Raw genomic sequence first — 27,500 nt, 5'->3', positions numbered from 1 at the left:
CTTCCATAATTAAATGGAGAGATGGAGTGTGTCAGAGTTTCGCTTTGGGGTATGAATGAATGAAGGTGACTCAGTAGCGACAGAAAGAGAGAAAGAGAGAGACACAGACAGACAGACAGAGAGAGAGACAGACAGAAAGATGAAAAGAGAACAAGGGTAGATTGATATCAGCAGAATGACTTCTGGATTTTCAACCACATGAAAGACAGATTCGTAAATGGGCCAAAAGAGATATAGAAGGAAAAAAGACACAATGGCAAAATATATATATATGAGAGACTTTTTGACTTTGTCCTTAATTTTCAAAGAAGAGAAAATACTTTCTAAAGTTCAAAAAAGACATTTCTTCATGTGCTATAGCAAAAACACTGATGATGTCATGAGGACAGGATGAGATAACACGAGATTATAAAGCGTATAGTCTTAACGTCTCTCCTAAAGTATATAAAGTCACAATATTCTCTACCTTTCTGTGTGTGTGTGTGTGTGTGTGTGTGTGTAAGGACAAAGCAGTGAAGTGAAGTTCGGAGGGAGGGATTAGTGAATGAGAAGGGAAGTGGATTATCACTGAGAGTGTGTGTTTAATGAGTTGAAGTGTGTGTGTGTGTGTGTGTGTGTGTGTGTGTGTGTGTGTGTGCATGCGTGCGTGTGTGTTAAGGCCATAATGGCCTTCATTATCCCTCTGTACAATCACAAATGCATTAGTAAACAATTTACAAATGAAATGCAGGGAATCCAGTGTTTCACTCCTGTGTTTGTGTACATTGTGTAAAAACTCACTCATGCCGCACTGCCATTTATAGAGTTTTGTTTTTATTGTGTGTGGTTAACGTGACTCCATGTCTTGAGTGCACGTGGTACACGGCTGATGGGATTTGTCAGTATATGTATGTGAGGACAATGAAACCTCAGCTAAAGTTTTTTTTAAAGCTGGAGGTTTGAGCTGCAGAAACAGAGCGAGGCCCAGAGGTCAGGAACTGACTACAACTTAGGTAAAGAGTGAAAAAGTGTTAAGGGTCAATGAAGTGTTAATGAGCTGCTGCCACCTTGCTGACCAATCATTATGTCCATGTCATGGCCTCACAACAATTAAAATGATGGATTGTGTGTAAAAAAAAAAGTGCGAGTGAGCTTTAAAATAAACTTGGTCTTCATTACTAATAGAGTTTCCCCCCAAACATCACAGCACAACTCATTTACAACATGTGACAGACTCTCTTATCCAGAGCAACATACAAAAGTGCTTAAGTGTCCATCATTGAATATTAACTCTGGTTCACTCGGTTAGCATGAGTCTAAAACTTTTTAAAACAACTTATTTTATAAAAATCAAAACAAAAAACCCACAAACACATACAAAGTGCGAGTTCAAGTATTTCATGAATAAGTAGGTCTTCAACCGTCATTTGAAGACATCCAGTGACTCAGCTGTCTGGACCACTAGTGGAAGTTCATTCCAGCACCTCAGTGCCAGAACAGAAAAGAGTCTAGTTGTATGGTCCATTTTACTGGAAGCCAGTAGAGGAGCGCAGCAGTGTGGTGGTATGCGTGAACTTAGGCAGGTTGAAGACAAGTCATGAAGCTGCATTTTAGACCATATGCAGTGAATGAATTGCGTTCATAGGGAAACCTGACAGAGCTGCAGCACATATGAAACGTCCAGATCCGTCTAATGTTGTAGAGAAGAAACCGACATGAGTGAGTGACATTAGCAACATGAGAGGAAAAGGACAGTTGCATGTCCATGGTTACCCCGAGGTTGTGAGCTGTGGCTGAAGGTGGAGATCAGATCAATGCAAGCTCATGAGCTGGGGATGAATCACCTGGGATGATCAGCGGTTCTAGGATTTAGCTTCAACTGATGAGCGGTCATCCACGATGATATGTCTGCCAGACATGCTGAGATCCGATCAGAAGCTGTGGTATCTGAGGGTGGGAAAGAGAAGATAAGTTGTATATGATCAGCATAGCAGTGGTAAGAGAACCCATGTGAGGAAATAACTTCGAGAGTGAGTATACAGGGAGAAAAGAGGACAAAGTACTGAGCCCTGTGGGACACCAGAGGAGAGTCTGCGTGGAGCAGATGACACTCCCCTTCTTGGAGATTATTCTGTGAGAGATAGACAGAAGAATCATGTCTGTAGCTAGGGAAGGACAGGTAAAAATCAGGTCCAGGACATTTCCACCCTTGTGTGTGGGGAGGTAGCTGTTGATAGTCAGGTTGAAATCGCCAAGCACTGTCAGAGGAATGCTGTCGGCAGAGAAAGCACTGAGAAGTGTGTCCATTCCTACCAAGAAGTCTCCTAGGGGACGAGGATGTCAGGGAAGGCAGGTGTCTTATCAGATAAAATTACAGACCCAATTGCAGGGATAACGTAAAAGGAGGTTTATTTAACAAAAATAACAAAGGGCTAGAAACGCTAGGAAACCAGATACTAGGGATGTACTGATCGGTATCAACGCCGATCCAAGCATTTTGAGTGGATCGGGTATCGGTGGTGCGTGACCAATCCTAATCCGATACCCGTGGTCATGGGCGTCGGAACCATAATATGTGGGTGGGACAGGACACGCCCACTTTTTATTTACTTCCGACGCTCATGCCCGTGGTGGTTTATTAATGAACAGCAAACATCATAGACTATTGCTTAAACTTATAATAAAAATACACTTATATATTAAATTGCATTAATGAAAATAAATATAATAAATTTTATAGGAAATATGTTGCACAACCGCCTGCCACAGACAGGCAAGTTTAGCTCGTTAAACATGTCACTCATTTGGGTGCAAGGTTTACAGTTTAATACGTGTAACGTGTTTCAAGAGTTCTAATTTAAGATTCACTTTAAAATATTGCCTTTTCTTCAGAAAATAATTTAATTTAATAATTGCAGTATATATAGTTTAGATTGTTATACCACTAACTGTTAAAAGTACTGTTTGCTACTGCATTAATACTTTAAGGTTTTTTGTGTTTTCATTTTTCATCCAGTAATAAGGGCATTTTTGTATTCCTTTGCCAGAAACAAATAAATCTTAATAAATAAGCGAGTTGTATACATTCTTTAGTTTTAAAGGTAGAAAAGAACACAGATATCAGATCGGTATCGGTTTCGGCCGATACCGGCAAACGCTGGTTTCGGATCGGCAGAGAAAAAGTGGTATTGGTGCATCCCTACCAGATACATGAAGCACAGGAACACAAACACAAGGACTCAGCAAGATACAGATGCAAGACAACCAGTATAAATAGGGGTGACTATCATTGAAACACAAGGAACAGGTGTGCAGAGGCGGACGGATAAAAAAAGGGCGGGGCTAACACGCCTGATACAAAAAAACAAAACAAAGACACATGGCACAGATAAACAAACTGCAAGAATGTCCCCCTAGTGTCCAAACAGAAAGAATTCCAGGCCAATTCCCGACACTGCAGGGAAGTAGACAACAATGATGACAAGGTAGTTTGGAGAACTGAAATGGCATGAAATTCAAAAGAGGAGACGGTTAAATGAGGCAAGAGGAGAGATGTGAAACACCATCTCCTTGACAACAGTAGACCTGTACCACCACCCCTGCCCGACTCTCATGGTGAGTAAAAGCATAGGCAGAGTACAGAGCAGCGGGTGTAGCAGTGTTCTGTGGGGATATCCGGGTCTTATTTGGCACCAGAAAATCAAAGGAGTATTAGGAAGCTAAAGCCAAGATAAAATCAGCTTTGCTTATAACAGACTGACAATTCCAGAGCCCACCTACCACCACTGTTTGAGACTCACACAACAGAGGAGGGTAGACGAGGTTACTGGAAATGTGACCTCTGCTCTGTAGACGACAGCGTCTGCGACAGTAACAAGTGACTACAGAGATGGGTTTGAGGAACATATCTGCAGTCAACCAAGAGTGAGATTTAAGATGTGCTGTGGTAAAATAGATCATCACAGTTCTAGACACTTACATAGAATGTGTTAGAGGTTTTAGAGATAATTACACCAGGATACTTTAGGGATATTTACAAACCTAGCGTCTGTAGCGGAGAACCTTCAATTTAAATGAGTAAGTCCTGCCCACAATTCACACCTTAACGGAGACTGAAACTACTCCTGATTAATCAGCTGAGAGAACAACTAAGCAAAGACCAACACTATAAGCTCTACAATGGTACAGAATATAACAAAATTCAAATCACAAAACTCTAGAACAAAGTGAGTTTAGCAGATAGTACACAAAAGTCAGAATCCTACCTGAGCAGAAGACAAAATATTCAAATAAAGAGAGTTAAAGCACACAATCAAATTCCAGGAAACATTCATCTGCATCCTGTGCATTATATGTGTTAGGGCTGGGCGATATGGCTGAAAACTGTATCACGATATCAGTGTTTCATATCGGTCGATATCGATAATTATTGATATTTTTTATGACCCATTTAAAATAAGGACCAGGAGAAAAATATATTACATTTAAACCTTTTTGTTTTAAACTTAACCTTCCTCTGATCGTAATCCCCTCAGTTATTAAGACAGAAATGTCAACAAGCAGGAAAACTCTAATAATTATAATGTAAACATAAGTCTAAAGTCACAATGAACACTTAACAATTATCTCTTAACATTTAAGGTGCAAAATGAAAGAAAATGTAAGAAATGCTTAATAAAGTGTAATAAAATAGTGCAAAGTGTTAAATATAAACAGAGAAACCTGAGAATTTAGTGCAAGTTTAGTGCTAGGAAGTTCACTAGCTGTTCACCTTCTGGTGACTATGGTCATACTTATAATATCCAATAAACTGCCGTACTGGTGCGCTGACTTTTCCTCTTTTATTTACAATTTCCTCGCTCGATGCGGATCATTTCCTGCTTATCAGTCGCCGGTTACTGAAGAGGAATCCAGCAGACCAGCACAAGACAACGATATGGCACAACCAAACATGATACTGTTACATGATTGGATATTAGAGTGTTACTCCCCAAGTTGCTAGGTTACCAGTGCCTTTGTTAATGCGACCAAACTTGCTTCGCAACCTCTGTTTTCTTCCGATGAAGAATAAAAAATATCGAACACGTTTTATCAAACACATTTTTTATTGATATCGATCACGTGTCTATCGCGATACATATCGTTATCGTTTTATTGCCCAGCCCTAATATGTATCATATGTAAATGTACTTTTTTTATAATTAGCCACATCTCATGTTTCTGTGAGTCTCTGTTACACATAAGACATGAAGAGAGTGTTTTAATGGTAACAAAGGGTGCCAATATATTAATCAAAGATTAATTCTGATGAAGTTACAGTTTCCTAAATCAGGTGACTCTCACTTGCTGCTCGTCCACTACACAAAGGGCACTAGGTAGTGTGCAGAGTGATGCTGTGTTGTAGGAGCAGACACACTGATGAGGAAGCCAGTTGGATTCATGGGTGAACAACACATTCAATCTGACTGAAATATAATGTTGGCTTGATGGAGTCAGTAATCTGTACACTGGGGATATTTAAAGGAAATGAAACACTGATCAGTGCTTTGATAGCAGCGTCCCTCATTAACACCACCACTGAACACAGAGCTTTAATAACAGATGAAATGCAACCCTTTTGTTGGGTAAAATGAGTTTTTTCACTCCATTGCTCCTGCTTGTGCTTACGACACCGACGCAGACCTGCTGATGTGGTGAATTTTATTACAATCTGGACTTTTTTGTAATTCTGTCAAAGAGCACAAAAGGAAGAAAACAAGCAATCTCGCTGCTGTAATCTCTCAGGACTCACGGCTCAGTTCAGTCCATGGAGCAAAACTGGGCTAGTTTATTTTTTATTTTGCTGAACAGATGATATTTTATAAAAGAGCATGTGCATGTTCTTTTATTTATTGCTGAAACGCCTAAAAGAAACACACCTCACTTCCAGCATTCACAGCGGTGACGGGGTGTTTGATGAACTAAAAATAAAACACTGTTGAAACACTCAATCTGTACACTTCTACAAAACAGAAAGCAGAAACTTTAGCAAAAGAATATGAACATATAACGATGAGCTACACAGTCAGCTACAACTTATTAAAAAATAAGTTCTCACTGTCCTAAAGCACACCTCATGAACTACATGAACAGGTATAGGTGGGCGTGGCCAAATATGAGCAGGCTTGATTGACAGCTGTCAGTCAGACCGAGAACCTCAGATCTGCTACACTGCTCAAGTGACTAGACACAGAAATTAATCCGAAGTTGTACTGCATATCCAGACCACAATCCAACATTAACCTCATTATGAAGCAATCAGGGATTTTATTTCCCTCGAGCTTTAAGGACAGATTCTTCCTGCAGGCCGTAAGCGGATGAAACATTGTACACTGCATTAAACGCTCCATTCAGCCACCATTTAACTGTGAACATGGAGCTACATCACTGCAGCTGTGTGTGTGTGTGTGTGTGTGTGTGTGTGTGTGTGTGTGTGTTTACCGTCATGCACCATCCAGAGATGGAAGAATAAACTTTAAAAATTTCCCCAGGGATGTTCATTAGAAGAGAGATGTTCACCACAGCATACACAAACAATCTGGACCTGAGAAACAAAAAAAAAAAGGAAAAGAAAAAGGTACCAAATAAGAACATAACAAGTAGGGAAACAAACACAACACGAAATATAACGATGAATGGATCTTAAATCTTAATTTTAATGTCTAGACTTGATGCTATGTCTACGCTAACTGGCTAGATTTGCTAGTTGCACCAGTAAAAGCCGTTGAATTCTTCTAATATGGAATAAAAATCTCAGGTCTTGTTCTAGATTTAAGATCGTTGCACACAATTCCTCCTCCTCCTCATCATCATCATCATCATCATCATCTGAAACATAAAATGTTATAGTAATATAATATTAAACTTTGCTGTAATTGTAGCTCTGAGGTTAAATGATGTGGTTTAATCAGAAGCATACACACTGAAGTGGAACTAAATGTTCTCATTAATATTCTTCAAATCTTCATGACAGGCTTTCATTACGTGCCACTGCTCAGGTTTATTATAGTTTCGGTCACTTCGTGGTAGCGATTAAACAAGTTTCCACAGTCAGATGGATGTGAAGCAGAACTTCTGCAGAACCCCATGTCTGGTCTGAGCTGATGGTTTAGATGGAGATCACTGAAGCATTTTTACATGTGAAAGTTGTTTAGAAGAAAGAAAGTTGTTACAGACAATATGTGGGCGGTCTCTGAGTGAAGGAGGATGTCTGGATAGGAAAAGAAGAAGAAAAAGAAGAAGATAACTTTCTTTGCCACACATACAATACAGACAGTAGAACTTTGTAGATAAATAATGTAGATGAATTCAAACGTTTCTCTTCTCATGAACATCCACACCAATTGTTTGTCATTTCCACACTGCTGCACTTCCTTGACACCCCTGAATGCTCTAATACTTCTGGAATAAAGTTTTATCAGGATTTGACTGGCTAGTAAAAGTGTTAAGAGACGCAGCTGCGATCCGCTAGCTCACGCTGACTCTGCATTGTCTTGTGAGACGATAGCTGACGTTGTGTAGCGTGAAACACAGCTTGATGTGAAAGGTTGTTTATTGCTTAGTGCTCAGAAAATACAGGCAAAGGAGAATTCTGTAATTAAAGTGATCAATACAGAGGAGGTTTACAGGCTGACCAAAGACATGCTAAACAGTTAAAAGGTCTGTTTTTATTTCAGGTTGTCCTTCAGTTAGCCCTGAAAGTGTGATTGATCTGAATTATAGAATGTGGTTTAATGTTCATGAATCTGAAATGGTTTCTGATCTCTGAATGTTCATGAGGATGTCCATGCTAACAGCATTGTGTTACAGAACAGCGAGAGGCTACGGTAATGAAATCCAATGCTGTGTGTGAACCTCAGACTAATCATTAGGACTAAAATTACACTGTAAATGTATTTAGCATTGATGACAAGCTCAATTCCCATGGGGTTTGTCTGTACTCAGAATCATCAACATCACACCACAACTCGGGGCAGTCAGAACCACATGAGTGCACCGGAGCTCAACCTGCTGTGACGTCATTCCTTTTAGGACAATGTTTACATTCCCAAAAGATGCAGATCTGATTTTCTGTGTGACACAAACAAGAACAAACCGGTTCTAATTCATGTGGCTTCATGTCTCAACATACATGTGCATATCAGTGTTGATCATCAACATCACCATCATCATCATCGTCAACATCATCATCATCATCATCATCATCATCATCATCATCATCATCACCATCATCATCTTCACCATCATTATCACCATCATCATCACCATCATCAACAACATCATCATCATATTCATCATCATCAACATCACCATCATCATCATCGTCAACATCATCATCATCATCATCATCATCATCATCATCATCATCATCACCATCATCATCTTCACCATCATTATCACCATCATCATCACCATCATCAACAACATCATCATCATATTCATCATCATCAACATCATCGTCAACATCATCATCAACATCATCATCATCGTCATCACCATCATCATCACCATTATCGTCAATATCATCATCATCACCATCATCAACATCATCATCATCATCATCATCATTGTCAACATCATCATCTTCACCATCATCATCATCGTCAACTTCATCATCATCACCATCATCATCAACATCATCATCATCATCTTCACCATCATTATCACCAAAATCATCACCATCATCAACAACATCATCATCACCATCATCAACAACATCATCATCATCATCATATTCATCATCATCATCACCATCATCGTCAAAATCATCATCAACATCATCGTCATCATCACCATCATTGTCAACATCATCATCATCACCATAATTGTCAACATCATCATCATCACCATCATCATCATCATCATCATCACCACCAACATCAGCGTCATCATCATCCTCAACATCACCATCATCATCAACATCATTATCCAGCACACAAACAGCAACTAGAGCATCAGTGACTAAAATTAGTGGAAGGACTGAGAACTTCATTTGCTCCTAAAACAGAGTAGTGCTGCCAGTGTGTAGCCAAAACAACTGTGGTTACAACAGACAATAAACACTCTTCTGCACAAACACTGGATGAATCACAGTTCTACTGCTGGCGTAATCCTCTCCTGTACACACACATCTCTCAGTGCAGCAGTGCAGCAACAGCTACAAAAACAGGAAGCTAGCCATCATATGTTAATTCTACTCTGTTGGGTTCTTACAAATCAGACCTTTTTTCTACTGTTCATATTAAAGTCAGTGGATTGCTTACAGGAACAAATGATTTATAATCCCACTCTCATGTGTTTATAATGATTTATAATCCCACTCTCATGTGTTTATAATGATTTATAATCCCACTCTCATGTGTTTATGATGATTTATAATCCCACTCTCAATGTTTATAATGATTTATAATCCCACTCTCATGTGTTTATAATGATTTATAATCCCACTCTCATGTGTTTATAATGATTTATAATCCCAATCTCAGTGTTTATAATGATTTATAATCCCACTCTTAGTGTTTATAATGAATTATAATCCCACTCTCAGTGTTTATAATGATTTATAATCCCACTCTCAGTGTTTATAATCAAGTCAAGTCAAGAAGCTTTTTATTGTCATTTCAACCATATATAGCTGTTGCAGTACATAGTGAAATGAGACAACATTTCGCCAGGATTTTGGTGCTATATAAAACAAACACAGGGCTAAGGACTTGTAAGTAGTCCTAGCCACATAAAGAGCAACTGTGCAACTTGGTGCAAACTGTGCAGGACAAGACAAACGAGACAGACAAGACAGTGCAGGACAAAGACAGTGCAGACAAAAGGTTACAAGACAATACAAAAAGTACAAAAAATACACAAGGGGCAATAAACAGTAAACAGAAATGATTTATAATCACACTATTAGTGTATATAATGATTTATAATCCCAATCTCAGTGTTTATAATGATTTATAATCACACTATTCGTGTTTATAATGATTTATAATCCCACTCTCTGTGTTCCACTCAAGGTTTCTTCCTCATATCATCACAGGGAGTTTTTCTTGCCTCTGCTGACCTCTTGAAATGTATATCTGGATTTCTGTAATGCTGCTTTGTTATAACCTCCATTGCTTAAAGTGATTCATAAATATGACTGAACTACTGAATTGTAGATATATAAGATTAAAATTAATTAATTCTGAATTAATGGAGAAATCTGGCTTTAAAGCAACACATTCAACAGAGACAGCCCTTTTACATGTCTCTGCCAAGCTTCATCTGTCCTCATCCTCCTCGACCTTTCAGCAGTGTTTGATACGGTCAACCACAAGATTCTCTTGTCCACCATCAGGAGTCTTGGAATTTGCGGATTAGCTTGGGAATGGTTTGCTTCCTACCTCAAAGGATGCTCATATCAGGTAACATGGACCGGAGCGACATCTGCTCCACGCAGACTCTCCACTGGTGTCCCACAGGGCTCAGTACTTGGTACCTACAGAAAGTACCTGTACTACAGAAAGTACCTGTACTTTCCTCTCACAGGTTCTCTTACCACTGCTATGCCGATGATACACAACTTATCTTCTATTTCCCACCCTCAGATACCACAGCTTATGATCGGATCTCAGCATGTCTGGCAGAAATATCATCGTGGATGATGGCTCATCAATCCTAGCAGAACTGCTGATCATCCCAGGTGATTCATCCCCAGGTCATGATCTTGCAATATCCCTGCATCGCGATCTGATCTCCCATTCACTCACAGCTTGCAACCTTGGGGTAACAATAGACTACAACATTAGAAGGATTCGGCCATTTTTCTCCACACAGGCTGCTCAGGTACTTGTTCGGTCTCTTTTCATCTCAAGACTGAACTATTGCAATGCACTGCTGGCAGGTCTACCTATGAATGCAATTTCCTCTGCAAATGATCCAAAATGCAGCTGCACGACTTGTCTTCAACCTGACCAAGTTCTCACACACCACCCTGCTGCTGCGATCCCTCCACTGGGTTCCTGTAGCTGCACGCATCAGATTCAAAATACAGATGACTGTCGACAAAGCCAAAACTGGACCAGCTCCCTCTTACCTTAAAGCCCTCATCACTCCTCACACTGCACCCCACACCCTCAGATCTACAGCACTGCTCCACAGGTCCCACCACCTCTCAGGGTAAGAGGCAAGCTTACTACAACACTCTTTTCTGTTCTGGCACCAAGGTGGTGGAATGAACTTCCCCTAGAGGTCCGGACAGCTGAGTCACTGGATATTTTCAAACGCCGAGTGAAGACCTTCGTATTCATGAAACACTTCAACAAGTACTTTCTTCCCTGTTTGTTGTAAGTGTGTATTCAAAAACAAATTATAAAAAAATAACAAAAACGCATGGTATCTTAAGTCTGTAACCTAATGAACTCTGGATAAGGGCGTTTGCCAAATGCTGTAAATGTAAATGTAAATGACCCCGAGTAACTCTCTTACAAAGTGAAAGTTTGTGCACCCTGACCATTACACCCATATGTTCATGATCGTTTTATTCCAGATTTATTCTCCTTTCTTTACTGTTTAACCTCTCTGTAAGGTTTTCCACAGATGTTGGATTGTGACTGTGGGGATCAGTGTTCATTCAGCTACAAGAACGTTAGTGAGATCATACTCTGATGTCGGGATGTTGAGGAGACTCCAGTTCCAGTACAATGGTGTTCAGTCAGGGCTCAGTGCAGGACTCTCGAGTTCTTCATTCCAACCTTCACCTCTACCAGTATGGAGAAGTAGATGTGATGGTCAGAGGTGCACATCCAGTCTGGTTTCAGTAGCCATCATATAATGGTGGATGAAGCATTGATGACAGAAACCTGGCCAATGTTAAGGATTTTATGATCATTTATTTAGAACCCGTTTTCTGCCCATATTTCAGAGTGGAATAATTTTCACATCTTTTTTCAAGTTCTACTAGTGAAGTACTATAAATCCCCTGAGTGATAAAGAGCCTTTAGGATCGCCAATCAAGAAGAAGTGAACAGAAGTGCATAAGAACGTGCTGGAACACAACCTGTCCTAGACTGTCACATTCACAAGGACAGTCACATGACATAATCCAAACCCTTCAATAATCCAGCCATAGTTAAGAAGAGATTATCATCTGTTTGAGGAATTAGCAAGAAGCAACGAAGGGAAAACAATATTCATCTGAGGGACATCAGTTATCTACACCTGAAGGTAAGGAACACCATGAGCATGTCCATGAGCATGTCCAGGATCATGAACTGAAAAATCTGATTAGAGTTCTCAAAAACTTTCCATCACAATCTATTTCTTTCATTTCTATAGTATGTGCTGTACATTTGAAGTGCACATGTCAATCAAGGCATAGCCACACTGTTCGCTTTAAGGCAGCCATGTTAAATGTAGCAGAACAAACATACATCACACTGGAGCCTCTTTCCTCTTACAGTAGGGTTAGTTTTGTAATTAGCTTCTGTCTCCTCTAATACGTTATTCTAATTAATGCTGTTAGGGATTGAGATTGTTTCTGGTGGCCGTTCTGACTGGCGGCGACTCTAGTCTCTGTTTAATCATTAGCGAGTTCTGAGAATGCAGTCATCTCATTAAAAGAGGTGACAGGAAGCATGTGTGGTGCATTAATATCGTCCTGTTATTTAAAAAAAAAGGAAAATAGTTTCAAAAGCTAATTAAAGTTAGAAAGCCATTATTACACATTATCAGCTAACATTAGTCATTATACCAGACTTCTGTCGCTCTGTGTCTTTAAAATCACTACAACTAGGCAGAGGCAGGATTAGGAGAAAAATATGACAAAGTTTAGGCATTATTGTTTGTGTAGGAAAGTGTTTATAGTATAGTATAGTAGTGTAATGTTGTGTATTGTAGTGTAGTGTAGTGTAGTGTTGTGTTGTGTAGTGTTGTGTAGTGTAGTGTTGTGTAGTGTAGTGTGGTGTTGTGTAGTGTTGTGTTGTGTAATGTAGTGTAGTGTAGTGTTGTGTTGTGTAGTGTCGTGTAGTGTAGTGTTGTGTAGTGTAGTGTAGTGTTGTGTAGTGTAGTGTAGTGTTGTGTAGTATAGTAGTGTAGTGTTGTGTAGTGTTGTGTTGTGTAGTGTAGTGTAGTGAAGTGTAGTGTAGTGTTGTGTAGTGTAATGTTGTGTAGTGTAGTAATGTAGTGTTGTGTAGTGTAGTGTTGTGTAGTGTAGGATAGTAGTGTAGTGTAGTGTAGTGTAGTGGCATAGTTTAGTAGTGTATTATAGTATAATGGTATAATATAGTAGCATAGTATAGTAATATAGTATATTAGAATAGTATAGAATGGTATAGTAGCATAATATAGTAGTGTAGTGTTGTGTAGTGTTATATAGTCATTGTATACTTTAGCAAATTTGTAGCTAAAAAACTTGCCTTATAATGTAAAAAACTTTTAAAATTCCTGATCTAAATCTATATCATGATTGGGTAACACAATGCATTCTAGCTCTGTGTAATGAATAACATCTCGCAAGGAATAATATCTGAATTTATTTTCTTCAGCATGTCTCAGAGGAGTAAATCATCCACAAGTCAAAAGTAAGTCATTTCAAAATCAAACTATGTTAAGCTCATTAAAGGTGGGGTCTCCGATGTTTGAAAGCCAATGTTGACATTTGAAATCACCAAAACAAACACGCCCCTAACCCAAATGGGTCCCACCCCTGTATCGATAGCTCCACCCCACACATACATACGTAATCCAGGCAACTAACAGAAAGAAACGTGTCTTTATCATAGCTGAAGGGAAGAACAATACGATTGCAGATAAACAAACAAGCAAAAATGACACACAAGCATAATCATGTAAAGGACAAAGGCATATATTAGTTCTGTGTAACAAAGCAAAACCAACGTTACTCACCTATCGAGAAGGAAAAAAGCGCCTCGGCGTCTTAAGTAAAGTTGGTCACATATTCACAGATTGGAGTTTCCCGAGTCAATAACTCCTGAGCTAAACACTGTTACTACACAAAACACGGTTGTAGCTGCGTCTCTACATTACTACGATAGAAAAGAGGTGTTATTTGTGTAGTAACAGCGTTTAGCTCAGGAGTTATTGACTCAGGAAACTCCAATCTGTGAATATGTGACCAACTTCCTGCTCCTTCAGTTCTCTCCAGCGCTGGAAAGCTGATCCTATATTAACACGTCCTACTTCTTACCTTATCGTAAGTCTTTCTTCACTTTCTTTCTTTGTTTTTATCCTCCATGTCAATGTTAAAACCGCTTTCTGCTAATGTCACACATGCGCATTAAACACCCCACCCCCCCCACCCCCATGCTCATTGGCTACACGTTTGTTTTTATTTTTGTTTTGATTTTTGTTTATTATTCGGACATTTCTCAAAAATCGGAGACCCCGCCTTTAAGGCTGAAGTGTTAAATTACACCTTGAAAGTCCAAAAGTAAGAGCAAACACTTTCTCTGTCCTCAGTTCCTCCTCCAGTTCCTCTACCCCTTCAGATCCTCTGTTACGCTCGGCTTTGAAAAGCAGCACTAAAGACCCGAAAGCTGGGAATCAGAAAAGAAAAATCAGCCAGAGCTCCGTCACGGCGTACACGTCCTTCCTGAACACGCTGTTCGGACAGGTACGGCAGGTCACTACGGAGGTGTAGAAAGAACATTGTTTTAGATGAATGAAGCTGAATGAAGAGTTTGGATATGAACAATAAGAGCCACCTTTACAGTCCTGTCAGAGCTGCATTGCCCCACTAAGTAGTCTGTCAGTACACCATAGTGTTTTAATATTCAGCGGCCGGTTTAATTTGTGCACGACGCATCTCAGGATGCAGAACCGAAAAGTTGTTGAACTTGTGTTACTTCTTCACAGCCTGTAGATTAATCCACACTGTAGTGAATGATGCAGCACAAGTCGCACTTCGTAACGTTCTTCCACAGACTGCATCCTTCTAACAAAAGCACATAAATTCACAATCTTACTTCCGGTATCTGTTAATAAATGAGCGCTATGAAGGGAACTAGTTAAAATGCCACTTACTCAACATAGTAGGAAGTTTGGAAGATGCTGGTTATCATCTCAACACACCCACGTTATTCTAATTTCATCTGAGTGTTAATGTGAATTCTGAGTCATATCAGGGGTCATTCTGGGTTAAGTACCGTGACCCAAAGCTTACACGTTTTGCTAATCTGAGACAGATGCTAGCATGATGCTAAGCTTAACACACAACCGAAATCATATAACTAAATGATCAATTTCACACCAGTTATTGTGTTAATTAATTTCTGTTTAACTCTCTACTTTAAAAAAATCTTTTTAAAGCTTCAACTGTTTCTCATCAGAACCAAGAAAATAACACTAGACACCAAAAACAGACAAGACGACTGCACTGAACATGTGGTTAACAACACAACATCCTATAAACTAATAAACTAAGGGCTCTGCCCTGAACTTTAAAGACTGTTACACAATATGTCTGTGACTGCAGTCAGAAAAGACAAATAGATGTGTGTGTGTGTGTGTGTGTGTGTGTGTGTGTGTGTGTGTGAGTGACATCTAAACACTCTGCTTCCTATCCGCAAGGCTGAAAGATAAGACGATTACAAGCGTATTAATAACTGTGATGATGAATCACTGTCAGTCTCATCACACATCCAGAGTGAGTCTGAAACACAAAATAATGACATGATATAATGAAAACTGGTATGTGTGTGTGTGTGTGTGTGATTTCTTTATAAGAACCATATATTTGTCATCGGGATTAAAAGGTTTTGCTACTTTTGATTTTTATTTAAATGTGTGTGTGTACAGTTTCTGAATGTAATCCATCTGTTGCTCTGCTTAAAGGTTTTTCCTCTGAACATTTGAGCACAAACGATTTGGATGATAGTTTACAAAAAAAGACAATCATTCATTTTCTACCGCTTATCCGAACTACCTCGGGTCACGCGGAGCCTGTGCCTATCTCAGGCATCATCGGGCATCAAGGCAGGATACACCCTGGACGGAGTGCCAACCCATCGCAAGGCACACACACACTCTCATTCACTCACACAATCGCACACTACGGACAATTCTCCAGAGACGCCAATCAACCTACCATGCATGTCTTTGGACCGGGGGAGGAAACCGGAGTACCCGGAGGAAACCCCCGAGGCACGGGGAGAACATGCAAACTCCACACACACAAGGCGGAGGCGGGAATCGAACCCCCAACCCTGGAGGTGTGAGGAGAACGTGCTAACCACTAAGCCACCGTGCCCCCCTACGACAATAACAAATTTTATTAAAAAGTCAAAAAGACATTTTTTGTTTTATTGCAGACAAACAGAGACAAAATATTCCAGTTAATGTGACGTCACTCATCCTTATTATTTAGTTTTAAAGTCTCAGTGATGGTGGGCAGGTCGTTTTGTTCGTTGTAGGTTGAAGTTTATCTTTTACTAAATTATTACCTAATACTCTTGTGAACTACATTACCACATTAGTGAGCTAACAAACAGAACAATTAGTTTATGTTTAATTACTGTATATAAATAAAATATATAATCAATTAAATATTCAGTTGATGTTGTGAAACTCCAGAAATATAGAATAGAATAAATACATCAATACTGAAATGAAAGTCTTATTTAAATTTCCAAAAAAAAAGGCTTCAGGATACACAACTGTACACACCTCTCATGTCGACCAATCAGGATGCACATGAAGCTGTGCTGCACTGAAGAGAAACACACTACACTGGGAGAAAAAGGGGAGGAGCTACACAGGATGAAGAGGGGAAGTGGGGATTAGAGAGAAGTGGCATGTGGTGGTATTGAGATGGTGTGTGCGTGTGTGTGTGTGTGTGTGTATGTGTATGCACGCACGCTGTGGAAACTCTTGCTATTTCATCATGTTAGTCACAGCATGTGTTTGTACTGACGTCAGGGACAACGAAGTATGACATGGTGTTATCCAATTAGACAATCTGTGTGTGTGTGTGTGTGTGTGTGTGTGTGTGTCTCATCTGTTTTGTGTCTCTGAATATTTTCACTTTTTCTCTCTGATAAATTCCCTGTCTCTATCTCACTATATTTATCGCCTCCAGAGCTTCTTAGCGTTTCTATATGAAAACAAAGAACAAAATAAATGTGCTGAGCTACCGTGCAGTGTGTGTGTGTGTGTGTGTGAGATAGTGAATGGTGGTAAATAGTGAATATTTATGGGCCACATCTCCTGGGACTCTAATGATTTCCATATTTAGTTTCTGTTTGAGTCATTCTCTCTCTCTCTCTCTCTCTCTCTCTCTCTCTCTCTCTCTCTCTCTCTCTCTCTCATGACAGGATAGAAAGCTGATGCCAGAGGAGCTGGATGGTGAGTGTAAGTTGGCGACAGTGTGTTTTTTTTATTGGCTGACAGCAGCAGGGATGTGAGGAGAAGCCAAAAGCTTTATTTAAAAAAAATATTGCTTAAAATATGAACAGCACAGTGCTGCTGAGTCCTGCACTCTGATTGGTCAGAAGGTAATTAATTCTCTAGAACAGCAGCTGGGACAATAGCACAGGTTTGTATTAATTCTCTCGCTCTAATGCAACAGCTCTTTCACAGGAACGTGAACAGCACAAACTCTACTGATAATAAACAGTTTAAAAATGTATGATGTAGTGAAGGAGTCTCCAGTGTCAGTGCTGTGGAACAGTCAAAGGTGAAGCTGGAAGTTCTCCACATATTCAGGACAGAGGACACTTCTTTACAGTTTCTCACTAACATGACAAACTGAGATTTTTCTCTTATTAACTGTGAGAGAGAATAAAGAGAGACTGCAGAGGGACGAGTGTTTAGAACTGAGAGAACAGAGACACAATCTGATGTTATAGAAACATAATCAACTTCAGGGTGTAAAACAGTAACTCCACTTCATCACACCAGCGTCACGCAGATATTCAATCTGAACATATTTGATGTTTAAAGGAATTTTAGACCAAAACTCTTAAAGTGTGTGTGTGTGTGTGTGTTGTGTAGAGCTGCAGCTAGCCTTTAAGGAGTTCGATTACGATCAGGACGGATATCTGCACTATAAAGATGTAGCAGACTGTATGAGGACGATGGGGTACATGCCCACAGAGATGGAGCTGATCGAGATCATCCAGCAGATCAAGATGAAATGTGTGTGTGTGTGTGTGTGTGTGTGTGTGTGTGTGAGTGAGTGATTCAGATGCCAATAACAAGATTATCAACAAGATGAACTGTTTCTTTCCTCTGTTATTGACATAACTATCAGATCACTATATGAGGATTATGATAGAATGATTTCATCATATAGCTTATTGTAACTTAAAGCTTTATGTGAAATAAACAACATAAATAAACAAAATACATTACACACATAGTAATGTGTGTGTGTGTGTGTGTGTGTGTGTGTGTGTGTGTGTGTGTGCACGCACGCATAGGGGGCGGTCATGTAGATTTCGATGATTTCTGTGAGCTCATGGGTCCGAGGATGCTGATGGAGACGGCTCACATGGTGGGCATGCGAGAGCTGCACTGTGCTTTCAAACAGGTGAGAATACTTTTGCTTCATTAGCAGCTGTAAAGTCTCACATTCCAGTGTAGACACTATGATAGCACAAGGAGCAGCACATGAGAGGAGCTCATATCCTCAGGTTCTATGTTGCTCCTGGCTGGCTCACCAAATTCAAATTTAGATATGGACAATTTAGTTCATGATGAAACTTATTTGTTTTACTTAACTGTCAACTGTAACATGATTCTGAATGCTAGTCATGTCTCAGAGTACCATCTGTTCCTGTTGGTGATCTTTAGGTGCAAGGTTTCTTTTGTTAGTGGAGTTTCTTCTGACCGAGATGCTTGTAGGAAAAATTAGGGCTGGAAAAGACTATCATCTATTGATCACTGCCTGAAATTGGTTTGGATCAGAACCGAAGCAGTGCAATGGACTGGAGTTCCATCCAGAATTATCCCTGTCCTGATCCCGGTGTTCCAGAGACGGACTCGGGATCCACTGTAACCCTAAGCATGGCTCTGATACTGAAGATAAATCTCACTGATATCGAACCACATTCCAGCTCTAATGAGGAGCAAAAAACACAAGCGCTTGATTTAAACACATATCCTGAGTGTAGATAGTTCAATATTTGTAATTTTCTCTCTCTCTCTCTCTCTCTCTCTCTCTCTCTCTCTCTCTCTCTCTCTCAGTTTGACTGTAATGGAGATGGAAGGATCAGCTATGAGGAGCTGAAGGAGTCGATGAAGACACTGCTGGGTGAGAAGCTGAAGAAAGGGGAGCTGGAGGAGATTCTGTCTGATATCGACCTCAATGGAGACGGAACTGTGGACTTTGATGGTGAGGAACAGTGATTAGAAATCACAGAGAAGGTGTTGAGGTCATCTGAGATCACTCAGGCCATGGATTTTGGATTGATTGTGGATTTGTCCTGAGCTGCAGTCAGGCTTGTTACCAAGACGATGCATCTGTAGCATCAGATCTGTTTAGGAGGACCCAAACAAGATCACTTAACTGACAGCATTTTATAAATGCTGCTAATAGATAGATAGATACATAGATACAACTTTATTGTCATTGCATTGTACAGGTACACAGCAACGAAATGCAGTTTGGCATCTACCAGAAGTGCAAAATGTAGCAGTCATGCAAAAGTGCAGATAAATATATAGCATATTTACAGCAGGTGGTATATATGAAAGCATATACAGTAAATAAATATTACAGAATTCCAGAAATGGTTCTAAGGCTATGGCACTGAGGAGGAGGGTGCTAAGTGAAAGATTATAAGATTACAAGATTATGGCATTTAAGGAGTTAGCAAGCTGAATAAACTACTATATATAAATATATATTATTATATTTTATATTTTATTATATATATATATATATATATATATATATATATATATATATATATATATATATATATATATATTCATGTATTGTACAGAGCTTATATACAGTGTTTTGTTTTTGTGTTTGTTTGCAGTGATCTAGCGGTGTAGTGTAGAGTTCAGTAGTGTGATGGTGGATGGAAAAAAGCTGTCCCTGAACCTGCTGGTTCTGGTGCGTACGTTCCTGTATCTCCTTCCTGATGGAAGGAGGTTAAACAGTTTATGACTGGGATGTGAAGAGTCCTTGATAATGTTGTGAGCTCTGCGCAGACATCTGCTGTGGTGAACGTGTTCAATGGCAGGTAGTTGGGTGCCAGTGATGCGTTGGGCGGTTTTGACCACCCTTTGCAGGGCTTTACGTTCACACACAGTGGAGCCTCCGTACCATACGGTGATGGAGTTGGTCAGGATGCTTTCCATGGTGCAGCGGTAGAAACTCGTTAAAATCCCCGGGGACAGATGAGATTTCTTGAGACTTCTCAAGAAGTACAGGCGTTTTTGTGCTTTTTTAACCAGAGCTGAAGTGTTCTGCTGCCAGGACAGATCCTCAGAGATGTGAACTCCCAGGAACTTAAAGCTGGAGACTCGCTCTACCTCAGTTCCGTTGATGTTAACTGGTAGATGTCTCCTGCTTTTGGATTTCCGAAAGTCCACAATGAGCTCTGTGGTCTTTGTGGCTTTGAGGGTCAGGTTGTTGTTGGCACACCACGCTGACAGGTTTTGAATCTCTTCCCTGTAAGCCGATTCGTTGTTGTTGTCGATCTGGCCGACTACGGTGGTGTCATCTGCATACTTGATGAAGATGTTGGAGTTATACAGAGGAGCACAATCGTGGGTGAACAGGGAGTAGAGTAGTGGGCTCAGGACACAGCCCTGCAGGACGCCAGTGTTCAGAATGAGGGTTGAGGATACCTGGTTTCCTAACATAACAGATTGAGGTCTATAGGTGAGAAAGTCCAGAATCCATCTGCAAGTGGAGGTGCAGATGCCCAGGTCACTGAGCTTAGTGATCAGTACAGTGGGGAGGACTGTATTGAACGCAGAGCTAAAGTCAATGAACAGCATTCTGATGTAGGTGCTGCTTTTATCCAGGTGGGTGAGAGCTGAATGAAGAGCTGTGGAATCTGTATCCTCTGTTGACCTGTTCGGGTGATACGCAAACTGGTGTGGGTCAAGTGTAGGTGGGAGGCCCGCCGTGAGGTGATTCAGGACCAGTTTCTCAAAGCATTTCATAGCCATGGGGGTGAGTACAACTGGGCGAAAGTCATTCAGGCATTCGGCAGCTGAGTGCTTAGGCACAGGTATGATGGTTGTGGTCTTCAGGCATGTAGGAACTGTGGCTTGGGCCATTGACAGGATGAAAATGTCAGTAAAAACCTGTGCCAGTTGTTCAGCGCATGCTCTGAGAACACGTCCCGGTATGCCATCTGGGCCAGCTGCCTTGGTGCATCCACTCTGCTAAACACTGAATAGACATCCGTTGTTGAGAGTGAAAGTGGACTGTAAGCTGTAGAAGAGTCTGTGGTTGAGGTGAAATGTCCTGTGCTTTGGTCAAAACGAGCAAAAAAGTGATTGAGTTCGTCCGGTTGGAAGGCACTGCTGGTTGGTTGAGCTGTGCATTTGTAGTCTGTGATGGTCTGAATGCCTTTCCACATGCGTCTGGGGTCAGAGTTGTGGAAGTGCTCTTCTACAAGTGGAAGTGGAGTTTGAATATGAGTTTTGCTTTCCTGATGCCTCTTTTCAGGTTGGCCCTGGCTCTGTTGTAATCCTCTGCACTGCCAGATTTAAAGGCAGCATCTCTTGCTTTCAACAGGAGACGGACTTCAGGGTTCATCCACGGCTTCTGATTAGGAAAGCATTGACCCAAGTGGGGGAGCGGAATGGCTGTGTATGCCCTAGGTATGTTTGTGTATACCTGGTCCAGTGTTTTGTCCCCTCTGGTAGGGCAGGAGACATTGTGGTGAAATTTTGGAAAAACAGATCTCAGGTTGGAGTGGTTGAAATCTCCAGCAACAACGATAGCTCCTTCAGGATGTGCAGACTGCTGTTTGCTGATAGCTGCACGCAGTTCCTCCATAGCTAGCTTAACATTAGCATCCGGCGGAATGTACACCGCAGTCACAACAATGGCTGAGAATTCTCTCGGTAAATAAAAGGGTCTGCACTTAATCATCAAATACTCTATATGAACAGAGCAATGACTTTCAGTAACAGTAGAGTCCGTGCACCATGAATTATTAACATAAATGCACAGGCCTCCACCTCTGTGCTTACCAGAGTCCTCTGCCGTCCTGTCCGCCCGAAAAACACTGCGACCCCCGAGCTCAATGGCGCTGCTGGGAATGCTGTCGTTGAGCCATGTTTCCGTAAAAATCATGACATTACAATCCTTAATCCGTTTGTGTGATGTTATCCGGAGCAGCAGCTCATCCATTTTGTTTGCGAGAGACTGTGCATTAGCAAGGAAGACGCTTGGAATCGATGGTTGATGCGGGTTTAGCCTTAACCTAGCCCTGATACCGCCTCGCTTCCCCCTCCTTTGTTTACGGTCTCGGCGCCGGCGTTGAGGTCTCGCTGTCGGCCGAGCTGGATCAGCAGTCCGCGGTGTTCGATCGATTTCCCGAGGGAGTTCAAAGTTAGTTGAAAGCCCGTATCTGTAATTGTGGCCGATGTCTAATAATGCTTGTCGGCTGTATGAGATGCGTGCAAGCCTGTTCTGAATGAATAAACTTGCTGTTGATGGAGAAATTGCTACTAAATCACAAAATCTGGAGAGACACTGCAGCATGCTCTTGTGGTTATAAAGAACCCTGAGAGGAACACAGAGAAATAAAAATGTTCAGTACAGATGACTAGTGGCTGTAAATATGAAGCAGAAAGCTGATGTTTACAATGTCACATTCCCGCACATTATTTACACACTCGGACATGAGACTTGCAGAATAAACAACAAGCAGGATAAATCACATAGCATCCTCAGGTTTGACCCGTATTCACAGCCCAGCACTGTGCACATTCGAGTGGCATTTACACCAGGACTGGCAGGTCCATCACCGGTGCCCTGTTATCTTCACGATGAAAGGAGGTCGACACTGAGCACAAGTGACAGAGGTAAGAGTCTGGAGATGCCGTGGGGAACGTTATGCTGCCTGCAACATCATCCAACATGACTGGTTTGGTGGTAGGTCGGTGATGGCCTGTGGAGGAGAGTCACACAGACCTCAGTGTGTTAGGTACCAGGATGATAGGTACCTCAGAGCCGTTGTCAGAACTTACACTGGTGAAGTTGGCCCTGTGTTCCTCCTGGGGCACGATGATGAAGGCATTTATGCTATTGACCAGCCCGCGTGTTCCGCAGTCCTGAATCAACTGAGAACCTCTGGGACATTATAGAGTATCAAAGCTGCTCAGTAGTACCCCAAGTTGTCCAGGAGCTCAAGCCCTGATCCAGATCTGGGAGGAGATCTCCAGGTCAACATCCTCCATCTCACCAGGACCAGGAGCAGGCCCAAACATTATTTAATTATCAGTTGGTTTTCAGTGAGATTTTGAGTCCAACCTTCCAGGGGTTGATGATTTTGGTTTCATCGACCGGTCTCACATTCATTTGTTCTCAATGAATTATGTTTATAAATAAAGACTTTCAAATTGAATATTACGTACATCGAGATTCAATGTGAGATTTAAGTCTTCTCTTCTGTTCTTGAGCAGTGTATTTATATATATGTATATAGTAATGTATGGTATTTGTCTCTTTTTGTTTTGTTGTTTAGAGTTCGTGATGATGCTCTCAGCTCGGTGAGATCCTTCGGCAGTTTCAATGAAGTTTCAGCTTGAAATTCACCTCATTATTAAATATTTTCTTTTTAAAACATTTAACATATTCACGTTATATGTAAAATGATTATAAATCTAATTTTTACATATATATTAATAAAGGGCACAATTTGTATTCATTTCAAATCAGTGTACAGAATTATACAAATGTGGCATTTTAAATAAAGTAAAATTAAATGTTTTTAAAAATTGTTTTCTTTTTTGAAATGTTATGTTAAATGTTCTTTTAATAAAATGTTTTAAATTGTCTTTTTTATTATTAATTACTATGAATACTATTTTAAACCATAACGTACACTGAAATGTCTGACTGCTCTTCGTGTGTGTGTGTGTGTGTGTGTGTGTGTGTGTGTGTGTGTGTGTGAGTGTGTGTGTGTGTGTGTGAGTGTGTAGCGCCCCCTGGTGAACGAGGTCAGTTGTGCCTTATTGACGCAGTGGGATTAAGAATAATTTTTAGTTTTATTTTAAATTAAAATTAACATAAATATTCAAAAAAAAAAAACAATTCTGTAAAAATGAACAAGAAAAAAATAATTGATTTGTTAAACTGTACACATACAGAGAGCAAATAAATCCAAACAGTTATTACACAGGGAAAAATGATGCTAAATGGTTTTAATAAGGCAAAAAGTGTTAGTGCATCTGCACGGTGTGGAAAATACGCAAACTCTTCTTCAGCACAACAGTCCTGCTCTCCTGCTCTGATCTCATCACCACAAACTTGCACTCAGAACAACATGAACATCCAGAACGACCGAAGCCTCGGACCAAAGTGTAGCTTCTGTTTTGTTCCAGCTGTTTGTTTATTGTGGATTTTTGGCTTGTCGCTGAAACGAGCTCACGTTCCTCTCACGTACGAATGAGAACACTAACAAACACCACGAGATGAGAAGAGTTGGATGTGGAAGTCTGTCCTCTGAGCAGACACACTGATACACAGCTCTCGTAGCAACCTAACTAGATAATGTTTCAGCTACAAAATCCAAACCTCTCTTTAGTTCAGAGTCACATTGTACACGAGAGACGCACCAAATTTACTACCAGTTTAAAAAAAAACCTCTGTATTCAGATTTACAGTAAAGATCTTAAATGATTATTACGCTTATATAACAATTAATAATGTTACGACTAGTAATTAAAATTCTCATCACTCACTCATTTCCTACCGCTTATCCGAACTACCTCGGGTCACGGGGAGCCTGTGCCTATCTCAGGCGTCATCGGGCATCAAGGCAGGATACACCCTGGATGGAGTGCCAACTCATCACAGGGCACACACACACTCTCATTCACTCACGCAATCACACACTACGGACAATTTTCCAGAGATGCCAATCAACCTACCATGCATGTCTTTGGACCGGGGGAGGAAACCGGAGTACCCGGAGGAAACCCCCGAGGCACGGGGAGAACATGCAAACTCCACACACACAAGGTGGAGGTGGGAATCGAACCCCCAACCCTGGAGGTGTGAGGCGAACATGCTAACCACTAAGCCACCGTGACCCCTTAAATAAAATTAATAAACGTAATTAAATATATAGCATGACAAGAAAATGTGGGACGTTTTGATTTGCCAACATTCTAAATTTCCTTGTGGGGTTTTTATTTTAGGATTTATTCCGACAAATAAACTGATGTGTTGTGTAAGGGTCTGTTACCCCAGTGTGCCTCATCCACCCCACTGCTCTATAAGGCTTGGAAGACTTCTTTACTCTCTGCCTTTAACCCTTTGTGGTGTATGTTCATTTCAGCTGTGTTTCAGGTCAGACTGTGTGCTGGAGAACTGATGATCAGCACATGAGCTCTGAGTTCAGACTCATCCATGCCAAAGAGATTAGAGCACAAACATGAAACCGGTGGAAGTGAAGCTCAGGATTTATACTAACACACTGATTACAGATCAGATGCTTCCAGCTTTATCAGGAAAGCTCTGGGCCTGTAGTAAGGCAGTTTGTATGTGGTGTTTAACTGGACAGTAAAAATGATTTATTTAGTGTTCATGTGCTGTTCTATTCTTCTTCTAAAATTAAGGCTGAATTTATTTATTTTTTATGAACCCGGGTCATGTTGATGTTTGAGATCACACTGCTGTTAGCTCAGTGTTTCTTCTGTGGTATGAAACGTGATGATGATGATGATGATGACGACTCAGAGAGAGAGAGATCAGACCTGACCAGTATACCAGCAGATAAAATCGGTCAAGTAGAACGTTTCGGAATTAACGTTAACGTTCAGCGTCCGTGAAACGATGCTGATTAAACACCATTCAAGTCTGTTTAAAAACTCTGCATTCGGACAGTATATAAACCATCAAACACTCTTCCTGTGTCTACAAGGTGCTAATCTCAGGACATGAAGTTTGTGTTAATGTCACACACATTAACACTCAAGATGTGATCAGCACACATCCAGGAGGTTGTTGTGAGCTGTAGTGATAAATACAGTTCTGGAGTTTTATTAGATGATTATTTTTGTTGTTATTAGCAAGTTGCAGAAAACTAACACTACTTCATACCTGACCACACACTCAGCTCCAGATGTATTGGCACTGCAGTCACATCTTCCTCATGTAGAAGAATTGTGTACATGTGTGTGTGCTTGTGTGTCGGTCACCTTATATAGTCAATTGTCAGTGTGTAAGATCTCTACAAGAAATAAAAGTCCACTATACTTCAGCTCGCTTTGATCAATTTCATTCACTTAATAAAGTCCTACCAAGGGTGCCAATAATTCTAGAGCAGACTGCGTGCTCCTTAGAACTGGTGTTGGTGACAGGATTATGATCGCGTTCAGGCTCTGACATGTTTCTGTATCTCTATCTAATTCAGTCTGATTTTTATTTCTCAGAGTTTTAAGGTTTAAAGCTAAACTCAGTTTTGTTTGATTACAAATTAGACAAAAAAAAAAATCAGCATTTGGGATTTGCTTCATTCAGTACATACGCTCACAGTATTTGTGTGTGTGTGTGTGTGTGTGTGTGAGAGAATACTGTCTTGTGCTAATATTAGATATCACAATGTTACCACTGCATCAGGGCAGAAGGTAACATACGCTGTGTCTCACTGTGCATGTGTGTTCTGCTCATGTTGAGTGTTCTGCAAGTACGCAAGGATGTGCTGGATCTTAACCAGACGTTCTCTGAGTGTTGTCATGGATAGAACCGAGAGCTGATAACGAGGATCCACTGGGAGAACCGCTAATAACCACCAACAACAAGCTGGACCATTTGGACTGGACTGGGGAGAGAGAGAGAGAGAGAGAGAGAGAGAGAGAGAGAGAGAGAGAGAGAGAGAGAGAGAGAGAGAGAGAGAGAGAGAGAGAGAGGTCACTCACTAGAACACACAAACACTAAGTAACAGGTAAAATGCAGTGCTTTTAACAGCACAGTACATAATCTGTGACTAAACTCCCAAACACACACTTTCAGTAACTGCACGAATATGCCAACATCATCCACTAGGGGTCAGCAGAACTAACAAGTGCCTGTGAACTGTCTCAGCTCTCTTCAGCCCTGTGTTTAAGCTCAGTGTACATAAGGGGCTGAAACTGCTGGGCCCTAAAGAAAGCCCTTTAAACCGTCAAGTGCTCAGTTGTATAGTATGTATAACTAGAACGTACATTTCCTGAAGAAAATGTGAATGGTGCTTGCACGTGGCAAATCCCGGAGGCTAGTCGAGACGATAGTGTGACGTCATCTGAATACTCTTGAAGTTTTCCTTGTTGTGCTGAGTGTCTTGATACGTCACACGTCC

General features: G+C 40.7%; 2 protein-coding genes and 1 long non-coding RNA gene across 6 annotated transcripts in view; 1 reads left to right on the top strand and 2 right to left on the bottom strand.

Moving 5' to 3' along the window:
• Positions 1-796: 796 nt before the first annotated feature.
• Positions 797-8,223, bottom strand: LOC132853867 (uncharacterized). Its single transcript, XR_009649201.1, has 2 exons — positions 6,460-8,223; positions 797-1,926 (listed from the first exon to the last, which is right to left on the bottom strand). It is a non-coding gene; the product is annotated as an uncharacterized LOC132853867 (long non-coding RNA).
• A 1,217-nt stretch (positions 8,224-9,440) lies between these two features.
• On the top strand, positions 9,441-23,939 carry cabp4 (calcium binding protein 4). 3 transcript variants are annotated; one of them, XM_060880802.1, is made up of 8 exons: positions 9,441-12,225; positions 13,545-13,580; positions 14,479-14,632; positions 17,331-17,361; positions 18,010-18,153; positions 18,438-18,547; positions 19,204-19,351; positions 23,682-23,939. In XM_060880802.1, the coding sequence occupies exons 2-8, from the start codon at positions 13,546-13,548 to the stop codon at positions 23,708-23,710; spliced, it is 651 nt and encodes a 216-aa protein (XP_060736785.1). In that variant the 5' UTR covers positions 9,441-12,225; position 13,545; the 3' UTR covers positions 23,711-23,939. The 3 variants fall into 3 exon arrangements, with proteins under 3 accessions (XP_060736785.1, XP_060736784.1, XP_060736786.1); XM_060880801.1 differs by lacking the exon at positions 9,441-12,225 and having other exon boundaries at positions 12,611-13,580; XM_060880803.1 differs by lacking the exons at positions 9,441-12,225; positions 18,010-18,153 and having other exon boundaries at positions 12,611-13,580; positions 17,331-17,367.
• A 402-nt stretch (positions 23,940-24,341) lies between these two features.
• The window catches only part of lonrf1l (LON peptidase N-terminal domain and ring finger 1, like), a 9,450-nt gene continuing 6,291 nt past the window's right edge, over positions 24,342-27,500 (bottom strand). For both annotated transcript variants that reach the window (XM_060880800.1, XM_060880798.1), the window contains exon 12: positions 24,342-26,984. In XM_060880800.1, coding sequence (XP_060736783.1) covers positions 26,808-26,984 — 177 coding nt within the window. In that variant the 3' untranslated portion in view covers positions 24,342-26,807. The remainder of the gene's footprint in view (positions 26,985-27,500) is intronic.

The sequence above is a fragment of the Tachysurus vachellii genome, chromosome 11 (assembly GCF_030014155.1).
Source record: "Tachysurus vachellii isolate PV-2020 chromosome 11, HZAU_Pvac_v1, whole genome shotgun sequence".
In the NCBI taxonomy this organism is placed as follows: Eukaryota; Metazoa; Chordata; class Actinopteri; order Siluriformes; family Bagridae; genus Tachysurus; species Tachysurus vachellii.
Note: the sequence above shows the minus strand (reverse complement) of the source record. Positions and strands in the feature narration are given on the sequence as shown.

Coding starts and splice junctions, on each gene's coding strand:
- cabp4 (XM_060880801.1), top strand. CDS start 13,498: ATGAATAACATCTCGCAAGGAATAATATCTGAATTTATTTTCTTCAGC. Junction 14,633..17,330: donor TGAACACGCTGTTCGGACAG/GTACGGCAGGTC, acceptor CTCTCATGACAG/GATAGAAAGCTGATGCCAGA. Junction 18,154..18,437: donor CCAGCAGATCAAGATGAAAT/GTGTGTGTGTGT, acceptor ACGCACGCATAG/GGGGCGGTCATGTAGATTTC.